The sequence below is a fragment of the Lynx canadensis genome, chromosome E2, assembly GCF_007474595.2.
Source record: "Lynx canadensis isolate LIC74 chromosome E2, mLynCan4.pri.v2, whole genome shotgun sequence".
Classification (NCBI taxonomy): Eukaryota; Metazoa; Chordata; class Mammalia; order Carnivora; family Felidae; genus Lynx; species Lynx canadensis.
The window spans coordinates 27,564,011-27,574,608 of record NC_044317.1 but is presented as its reverse complement, the minus strand read 5'-3'; the positions used below and the strand labels follow the sequence as shown (position 1 = coordinate 27,574,608).

The window sequence follows — 10,598 nt, the reverse complement described above, 5'->3', positions numbered from 1 at the left end:
ACTGACGCCTGTACTTCACGGTGGCTGCGGCGCGCGTGGAGAGGCCTGGCCCCGCGTGGGGCCGAGCCGGCGCGAGGCTGCCGCCGGTGAGCCTGAAGCACAGGCCACGCACGCAGGGCCCAATCTTTTGGGCCGTGAGCGGCCGCGGCGTTGGCGGCGAGACCTCCCAGATGCCGGTTGGGGCTCTTAGGAGCGGAGCGCAGGCTGGGCCCGGGCCGCGGGCGGGATAAGAGTCCGACGGGCCTGCTCGCCCCGCGCGTGGATGCGGCGGCGGCGGCGATGGACGCCGTAGAGGAAGAGAGCTTCGCCCTGTCCTTGTGAGTGACGCCGTCGGGCCGGGGAGGCCTCGGCTTCCGCCCTGGGGAACGGGTGTCCTCGAGGGGTGGAGTGGGGGTGAGGGACCGCCAAGGCTCCTCCCTAGTTCCCGCTGTTGATTGTGCGGCTGCTGTGACCTCCGGGTTCAAGCCCTGAGGACGGGAGTGCGGGGCGAGTGTCTCGCGGTGATCAACGCCTCCATCACAATTCCCCCGGCTTTGACCCTGGTTTGAGCTGCCAGGGTCCGACCACGGGTCAGAGGACCCTTCACCACCTCCACCTCCAGGGACTTCCGATCCAATTGTCCCCTGGCCAGTATCTCGCTCGCGCCAGTTTCACGCTCACAAGCTGATAGGTGGGGGGTGATAGCGAAGATGCGGTGAGTAAACCCGAAGGAAATACATAAATACGAGGAGCCTTAAGATGTGTCATGTGAGCCTTTGCTCCCTTTATATGTCCCTTTTGTAGTTCCTTGTGTCATAACAGGTTTTCTGAAAATGGAGCCCTTGAACCCTAATGTCACAAAAATACGTTTTCTTGTTGAAGTTGGGTGATGGGAAGTTCATTTTTCTGCCCTCTTTTGCACCTGTGTGAAAGTGTCTCTAATACGGTTGTTTAAAGCGAATTATTTGAAACAGCACCTAATCCAGGTATATTTTTCAGCTCTTCCGCCTCCGATGCAGAATTTGATGCTGTGGTTGGATATTTAGAGGACATTATCATGGGTAAGCTTCCTTACCACAGTCTCACCTGTGCTCTCTCTAGTTCTTAGACCTTTGCAGCTTGGAGGGTTAATTTTGAGAGAAAACAGCAAGCTGCATATAATTTTTAATGTAGCACAGACTCAAGTGAGATTAAGTGGTTTTAGAGGCAAACGTTCTCCTTGTTTTAACAAGTAATAATCATAATTATTATAGCTGTCTTGTAAGGCAGCTATCCAGGTAGTGGGGCCCTAGACGTTACAGACCTCTTGGCAAAACTTCAGGAGCGACTTATTTCAAAGAATAAGAGGAATTCCATTTTTTTTGGTTTTGAGTTTTAACATTTTTGTGCCATAAACCACAGCATAGTGCCATAATCATAGCGCGCGTGTCCGTGAAGAAAATAAAATGCCATACTTCCGCTGGTTCTGTATTTTCCTGGGTTCTGAGTTCCTATTCGTGCATTCATTTTTTGGTGTGCACAGACCTGCTAAGTAACGAGCGGTAACAGGCACTCGAGGTTTAAGACAAATGTATGGGAAGGGGAGACTCTGAGAAAATTTTTGTCTGAGTTTTCTGAGAATTAGGCGAAAAAGAAACGTTTACTGTGGTGGTGCTAGTGATGTTTCTTAGTCTAGTTTAGTCTGAAAATCACTGACCCACACGTTTGTAATCTTCAGGTCCCAAGAAAGTTCATGCCCTCAATGCCTAAATACAGGTGTTTCACCATTAAGCCCTTGTCCTGTGTGGAGGTGAAGATTTCTGGGGAATACTGAGGAATACCTTGAATTCTTTTGTCCTTTGCTTACCCTGTGTGCCATGGGAAAATGAGCCTTTTTTGACCTCGGTGTTTACCCTAAAGTCTAGGTCATTTGTGAAGCTTTCCTTTTATTTTTAGAAGTAATTATTGTATGCACTTGTTAAAATTCCCTGTTCTCTCACGTTCAGGTGTTTGCTATAAGCCAGTCTTTCTACCAACCCTCATCTGAATTCCACCTGGCAATCCTATGCGATAGGTACTAGGATCATTCTCATTTTCTAGTTGACAAAACCGGGGCTTAGAGAAACTGAGAAATGTGCCCAAGGTCACACAATTGACGTGGCTGAGCTAGGATCAGAGCCCGTGTGCTTGATCACTACGCTGTTCCCACCACAGCTGCTGAAATCATATTCAAATAAGAGATCCATTTCATTCCGTTGTGGGAAAGGAATGTGATGGAGTTCCCAGGCCACCCCGTATGGGTGTGTTTAAAATGGACTCAAGGATGGTGGTAATGGTTGTACAACAATGGGAATGTACATAATGCCACCAAACCACACTTAGGGGCGCCTGGGTGGTCTGACTCTTGATTTCAGCTCAGGACATGGTCTCACAGTCGGGGGCTCCCCACTGGGCATGAAGCCTGCTTGGGGTTCTCTCTCTCCCTCTGCACCCCCCTCCCCCACCTCCGTGCCCTCTCAAAAAAAAAGTGAATTCATGGGAATGCAAATTGGTACAGCCACTCTGGAAAACAGTATGGAGGTTCCTCAAAAAACTAAAAATAGAACTACCCTACGACCCAGCAATTGCACTACTAGGTATTTATCCAGGGGATACAGGTGTGCTGTTTCAAAGGGACACATGCACCCCAATGTTTATAGCAGCACTATCGACAATAGCCAAAGTATGGAAAGAGCCCAAATGTCCATAGACAGATTGAATGGATAAAGATGTGGTATATAGAGACAATGGAGTATTACTCGGCAATCAAAAAGAATGAAATCTTGCCATTTGCAACTATATTGATGGCCCAGAGGGTATTATGCTAAAAGCAAAGTTAGAGAAAGACAAATATCATGTGACTTCACTCATATGTGGGATTTAAGATACAAAACAGATGAACATAAGAGACGGGAAGCAAAAATAATATAAAAACAGGGAGGGGGACAAAACCTAAGAGACTCTTAAATACAGAGAACAAACTGAGGGTTGCTGGAGGGGTTGTGGGTGGGGGGATGGGCTAAATGGGTAAGGGGCTTAGGAAGACACTTGTTGGGATGAGAATGGGGTGTTATACACAGGGGATGAATCACTGGAATCTACTTCTGAAACCATTATGGCACTATATGCTAACTTTTGGATGTAAATAAGATAAATAGTAAAATAAAATACTTAATGTGTTTCAAACTATCAGGAACCACAGAGGTATGAGAGTAAGGATGTAGCTAGACTCTTAATAGAAGGCTTCACCTCCCCTGCCTTTCCTCGAAGACTCATTGATGTGGAATACTAAATACAGGACTTAGAAAAATGTGATATTATGTGACTTGGTTTTTTAGCATACTGCATTTGATATGTTTCTTAAACTTTATGTGACATGTTAGAAGGGCTTGCAACAAAAAAATAATGAATTTAATGTTAGGTATATTTTACCACTATTTTTAAAATATTAATATTTATTAATAAAAAGACTGGGTTTTAAAAATATTAATATTTTTAAATTATTAAAATATTTTTAAATTTAAATATTTTAAATTACTATTTTTAAAATATTAATATTTATTAATAAAAAGGCTGGGCTACTTGAACATCGGCGTCCTATTGAACACTTCCCTAAAACACTGTTAGCTTTCCCTCTCCTAGAGACTGACCATTAGGAAGCAGTTCTGCTGACATAGAATTTGGCCTATTTATAAATCAATGGTTTTTAATCTCCGTTGAAAAGAATAAAATTTTCCTGTTGTTCAGATGACGAGTTCCAGTTATTACAGAGGAATTTCATGGACAAGTACTACCAGGAGTTTGAAGACACAGAAGAGAATAAACTCACCTACACACCTATTTTTAATGAATATGTAAGTGGTTTTCTGTTTCTTTCCCCAGAGATTAGAATTTCTTTAAAATGTGAATTCAGAATCCAAATATGTTGACATTTCGGGCACCTAGGTGGCTCCGTCAGTTAAGTGTCCAACTTCACTCGGGTCATGATCTCACGGCTTGTGGGTTTGAGCCCCACGTGGGGCTTTTTACTGACAGCTCAGAGCCTAGCACCTGCTTCGGATTCTGTGTCTCCCCCTCTCTCTGCCCCTCACTCACTTGTGTTCTTTCTATAAAAAAAAATAAGAAACGTTTAAAAATTTTTTTAAGATGTTGACATTTGGAGGACTTTAGAAGCTGCCAGGAATTGTAGTTAGAATCTCCCATTGCTGGGGCGCCTGGGTGGCTCAGTCGGTTAAGCGTCCGACTTCGGCTCAGGTCATGATCTCACGGTCCGTGGGTTTGAGCCCCGCGTCAGGCTCTGTGCTGACTGCTCAGAGCCTGGAGCCTGTTTCAGATTCTGTGTCTCCCTCTTTTTCTGACCCTCCCCTGTTCATGCTCTCTCTCTCTCTCTCTCTCTCTCTCGGTCTCAAAAATAAATAAATATTTTTAAAAAAAATTTTTTTTTAAATAAAAAAAAAAAAAGAATCCCCCATTGCTTTCTTCTGCAGTTCTTGAGGGTGTTTGATGATTTTTGTCCAGCTCCTATTTTTATTTCTTTCTTTTGAGGGAAGGAGAGAGAGTGAGCATGGAAGGGATAGAGAGAGTCCCAAGCAGGCTCCACACTGTCGACTGTGAGATCATGACCTGAGCCAAAATCAAGAATGGATTCTTAACTGACTGAACCACCCAGGGGCTCCTCCAGCTTCTGTTTTAGAAAATGCTTGGCTTGATCAAAATCCCGTTTTCAGTTACAATATATGGGTTCGCTAAACCTTGCATTCATATACTCTGTGTGTGTGTGTGTGTGTGTATATATGTGTGTATATATATATAGTATACCATATGTATATGATATTCATATACAATATATTGACCTTTTGACTTGCACACAATACAGTTAAACAACATGGGGACTAGGGGTGCCCACACCTGCACAATTGAAAATCCACGTATAAGGGTGCCTGGGTGGCTCAGTCAGTTAAGCATCTGACTTCAGCTTAGGTCATGATCTCACAGTTAACAGGTTTGAGCCCTGCATCGGTCTGTGTGCTGACAGCTCAGAGCCTGGAGCCTGCTTTGGATTCTGTCTCCCTTTCTCTCTGCCCCTACCCCGCTCACACTGTCTCTCTTAGTCTCTCAAAAATGAATAAACGTTACAAACAAAAAATATTAAAAAAAAAACAAAACAAACCTGTGTATAACCTTTGACTCCTGAAAAACATAACTACTAATAGCCTATTGTTGACTGGAAGCCTTACTGATAATGGAGATAGTTGATAAACACGTATTTTATATACTCTGTACTACTGTATCCTTACAATAAAGGAAGCTAAGGAAAATGTTACTAAAATCATAAAGAGAACATACATTTATGGTATTGTGCTGTACTTATCAATACAATAAGTGGAACCGTGGAGTTCAAACACTTACTGTTCAAGTGACATCTGCGTTTTTTTTTTTCTTTTTCTACTGTGTAATCTAATCAGGTGCACATGACCGTTAGGTAGAAGCGAAAACCAAGGCTAGATCCCCAGGAGTTTCAACTCTGGACCCTTGGGCCTTCCCATTGTGCTGAGGCCTCCGGTAGCCTCCTAGAACAGTCTCATCTGAGAAGAGGTTTGAGCCTCGAGAACTTTCTTAACCTTAGAAGCATGGCATACCTGATGGTTTCCCCAAGTCAAGCCTCAGCTTACAATGAGGAACCTGTGATTACCTCCAACAGTATGCTTCTTTATATATTCCTTTTTAAATGTTTTTTTAAATGTTTATTTTTGAGAGAGGGAGGACCCAGAACCCCAAGCAGGCTCTGAGCTGTCAGAACAGAGCCCGACACGGGGTCCAAAGACACAAACTGCGAGATCGTGACCTGAGCCGAAGTCAGACGCGTAACCAACCAGGGGCACCTGTACGCTCTTTTTGCACAGATTCCATCTACCCAAGAAGAAAGGCCCCGCTTCGTTCCTTACTTCCTGCCATGGGGGGTGGGAGCCCTGCTGTTCATGGTCTCTACCTACATTAGCGCATTCATCTTGTCACAGGGTAATTACCTGCAGATGCCTCTCTCCCGTGGTGTGCCAGGGCACATGCTCACTGAGGACAGGAGCTCACTGAGGACAGGGGATACTAAAGATACTTCTCTTTAGTATCTTTAGTATCCCCTGTGCTCAACATGGAGCTTGGCACATAAAATAGGCCCTCAGGAAATGTTTGCGAACGTTGGAGGCTAGGCTTTCTGAAAAGCCGCCTTGTTTTCCTAAAACCAAGATCCTGTCCACTCTTACAGATTTCTTTGGTAGAAAAGTATATTGAAGAACAGCTCCTGGAACGGATTCCTGGATTTAACATGGCAGCTTTCACGACAACTTTGCAGTGAGTTGAACTTGACTCTGCATTTTTGCCTGTTTTCCCTTTCTCCTTTACTCTGAAAAAAGACCTTTTTTTTTCATTGCTTGATCATGAAGGTTTACAGCCCTTGGCGGTTAGGTCCTGGGTGGGAAGGCCCTTAAAATCTGCAAATGGAATCTTGAAGGGACAGAATCTGTTTCAGTCTTCCATGAAACAGCCATCCTTTTCTTTTGCAGGCATCATAAAGATGAAGTGGCTGGTGACATATTTGACATGCTGCTCACGTTCACAGATTTTCTGGCTTTTAAGGAAATGTTTCTGGACTACAGAGCAGTAAGTCCCTCTTGCTTGTGTCATTAGCTACATGGAACCATTGAGATAGTTCCAGATAGTTCCTAGTAGACCAGCTGCCATGTTTCTCCCCATGACTGGCCAATATCAGTCTGGCAGCTAGCAAGGTGTCCAGAGTGAGCAGCTGCCTTCTGGGCAGGACCCAGGTTCCTCTTAAAGTAATCCCTAAATAATCAGAGGGACAAAACCAAAAAGCAGGTCTAACTGCTTTGCCTTTCTTATAAGGCAGACTCTTAATAGGAAAAAGAGGTATTTTTCAGTGAAGAGAGGTATACTTTTTATGAGTGACTGGGCCAGTGCTGAACAAGAATGCAAAATAACCCCCTTCCACCCTCCCTCCCCCTGTGCCATAGGCAGGGTTTGGAGCTAGGAAAGGACTCGTGTTTTTTCCCTCTTCCTTGCCACTTGGGATTCTTTTTCTCATGCAGGAAAAAGAAGGCCGGGGACTGGATTTAAGCAGTGGTTTAGTGGTGACTTCATTGTGTAAATCATCCCCTGTGCCAGCTTCCCAGAATGATCTGCGACACTAGGCCCTGCCACCAGGCAGAGATATCTTCCTGGACGTCGCCAGCCCCATAGACTGGAAGAGGCTTTGGCTATGTGACAGAAAACATCTTGGAAAGACGGGCTCTGTTCCACAACTCGTTGCTGACGTTAAGTATTGATGGGTCAGAAGACAGTCCATCTGACCCTCCTAGGCCCCTGAAGCACCTTGTGTTCAGTAATCCTAGCACTCCTCCCCAAGTAGACCCCTCTCTCAGGCCTGAGTCAGGCTCCTCTGGAGCAAGCCTGAGGCCAGCATCCCCCCGGGGACCCCATCCCCAGCATAAACGTTGGTAGGTCAGCATCATTTGGAAGAACCCACCAGCTCCACCCCTCTTTGGCCCCGCCTGTCCATCAGGCTTTTTGTGTGCTAACAGCTTCCTGTATGCATCAGTTTCAGTCCTGCAGCCTCAGAGGGGTTTCTACCCATGTGGGAACATTTCTCTAGGCTGTTCCTTGAGACAGCTGCCCTCTGCAGCAGCTCCCATCCCAGCTGGTCCTGGCTGTAGGAATAACCGAGAGATGCCCCTTACCTGAAGCTACCTGTGAAAATCACTTCCTTGTCTTACAGTCGGCAGTCCCTGCATCACTCTGTCTTCTGCTGGTCCTGATGTAGTCTGTTTCTAGAATTCTTTTAAGCATTTATAGATAACTATTTTTATAGATGAATACTCAGGCTAACCTAGTGGCTATAATCTTGGAGCTTCCATGATTACCCACTTAAAGATCAAAGTATTATATACTGTGTGCTTTTTAGCTATTAGTGCTATGAAAGCAAAGATGCTTTCTATGTTGGTGTACCTAGTTTACTGGGCACCAGTGAGTGTGTGCTTATGCTGGAAGTAGGCTAAAAGGTCTCCCTTTCTTACAGCATGTTAAGTGTTCGTACAGGTTTGCTAAAACTTTACCCTTCTGTGTAAATCAGTTTGTTAGGTTTTCTGTTGGAGTAGGGCCTCTGCAGTTCCTTCCTGTCCAGATCTCCCTACCAAGGCGGTGTTCCGCTGGGTTGGCTCAGCATGAGTAGGAGAGCGCAAACAGCTTCACTAGTCATATGTATGCCTTGATTTAGCAGTGTTTCATAGAAATCACCAGAAAACATGGATGTCACATCTCTAGAAAGACAAGACATAGTATTTCAATTCTCAATGTGTACCTTCCATATATTTTTTTTTTCTTTTTTTTAAGTAAAAAGACTATACTTATAAACTTCGGTTGGCTGTTCTGGTCTTAAAGTGTGAGCTGTAGACTCTTTCTGTACTGATGCGTGGCACTTATTAAATACTTTTGTACCATGAATATACTCGGAGGTGCATTGCAAGAGCCGTCATTCTCCACGAGTCCCTCCCCTTTCTTGGCTATCACCCCTGCCCTCGGGGTCACTGCTGCTTTGGTCCTTCAAAGCCAGAGGCCCTCGCAGAGCCAGCTTTTTCCATTGCTGCCCCTCCTGGCCTTGCTTTCCCTTCTTGCCCTTTTTCTATAAAGGGCTACTCACTGTAGGCTGGGCATGTCCGAAGTACTTGATGAAGACCTGGTTGAGAAAACCCATGTATGTGGACTTAACGAAAAATGAACAACAGCAGAGGTAAACGGTTCTTTTCCACTCAGAAAAAAAAAAAAAAAAAAAAGCAAGCCTGTTGCTTACTATTAGCAGATAGGCTTTCTGATTTTATAAAACCAGAAACCTGTCTCTGTCCACACAGGGACTTCCGTCATCGTGTGCCACCTTTGGTGGGGCTCAGGGCTGGCTGGGATGAGAAAGCCCGCCATCCTGCCCAGTCTCCGTGACAGCTGCCCTGTCATATTGCTCAGACCTCCTCGCCCATGGGAAGCGCAGACCCTTCAACTGCAGGGTCTGAGGATCGGGGAGGCATCGGCCTCACCGAAAGGTAGTTGTTTGAGGAAGCATGTTAATATCCGCAGTGCAGTGGGCTGTGTGTTAGCAGGTTAGAAACTGGTAAGACCTTGCCTAGGACTTTGTTTCCTCTTAAGCCAAAAGAAGATGAGTTGATCTTAACACTAAACTCCCTCCTTATGGCTTAATCATGGAATGACTCCCATTTATCATATTCTGAGCCACTTGAGAGTAAAAAGCGATCCTGTTAGTATCCACACCAGGACAACAGGCAGGCCGTGGGCCTGTCCCAAGCTAACCAGGACATGGGTGTCTGACTTAACCCCGTCCCTCTGTTCTGGAGCAGGTCCCCCACAACTGTTGGACTCAACAGTAGCCCCCACCTGCAGGGGATCTGCCCCGAGACACCCCCTCCCCGTGGATGCCTGAGATCCCAGATAATACCGAACCCTCTTCACACTGTTTCTCCCTGTACGTCCACACCTGTGACAGAGTTCAATTTAGAAAGGCATAGTAAGAGGTTAACACCAAGAAAATTAGAACAGTTACAACAATATACTGTAATAAGAGTTACATTACGGTGGGCTCTCTCAAAATATCCTACTTCCTGTACTCTTGTGATGATGGGAGATGAGGTCTGGCCCCCAGGCTGAGATGAAGTGAGGTGACTGGTGCAGCTTGACCCTGCTGGTAGCCTCAGGAGGAGGACTGCCTGCTCCCAGGCTACTAGCTGACCGCGAGTAACTGAAAACGCAGAAAGTGAGAACGTGGATAAGGGGAGCCTACGGACTACTGGAGTTACATCCTAATTATCCCTGGGTTTTTGCAAAAGGACCAAGGGGTGCCCAGAAATGCCCTCCCCTCAGCCTACTTACTATCCAAAGCATGTGTGGCAGAGAAACATAAGCTCGGTCAGGAGGACTTCCTCTCTGTGGTCTGCCGCCGGCCCCCCAGATCCAGCCTGTTATTCGCGTTGATGACTTGATCTCTGAACTGCACACTTTCAAGGCAGGGGACAGGATGGCAGTCTCGCCTTCAGCAAGGTGACCTTGATGTGCCTAAAGCTGGGATAACTGACTGGCTTAGTGTTAAAAGGACACCATTCTGAGAATGGGGGGTGGGGGGGGGGGGGGGGGTCTATTAAATCTGTCAGGACAGCTGGCATGAAGGGGAACTGTCCCTGGCAAAGAAAGCAAGCAGGAGGGTACTCAGGTGGCCTCAGGTCAGAGTAGCAGCTGGGGGTGCTAAGTCCAGAACCGGATTTTGAACCTCCCAGTACAACATTTAGCTGCGGCTTCCTGGGCTGTATAAGCGTCTAGAACCATGATTACCCAACATCTTTTCCAAATAGGTTCTTCCAGCTTTATTTTTGTAAAAAACAACAAAAAAAACCCAAAGAGAACCAAGTCACCAAGCACGGGACAACTTACCAGCAAGGTCTTGAGTCCCTCCCTCCTCCATGTCCCATGTGCCTAATCAACAGCGTCCGGGAAGCAGGTGGCACGGTTAGCTTTTCCCAGAGGGGATATTA

At 45.8% G+C, this 10,598-nt stretch overlaps 1 protein-coding gene across 2 annotated transcripts; it reads left to right on the top strand.

The window, feature by feature from the left end:
* Window positions 1–8,515, top strand: LOC115502630 (ADP ribosylation factor like GTPase 2 binding protein). 2 transcript variants are annotated; one of them, XM_030298202.1, is made up of 6 exons: window positions 1–317; window positions 979–1,040; window positions 3,745–3,851; window positions 6,260–6,345; window positions 6,558–6,654; window positions 7,177–8,515. In XM_030298202.1, exons 1-6 carry the CDS (start codon window positions 280–282, stop codon window positions 7,249–7,251), a joined length of 465 nt encoding a protein of 154 aa, XP_030154062.1. In that variant the 5' UTR covers window positions 1–279; the 3' UTR covers window positions 7,252–8,515. The 2 variants fall into 2 exon arrangements, with proteins under 2 accessions (XP_030154062.1, XP_030154061.1); XM_030298201.1 differs by having other exon boundaries at window positions 4–317; window positions 7,101–8,515.
* The last annotated feature ends 2,083 nt before the right edge of the window (window positions 8,516–10,598 follow it).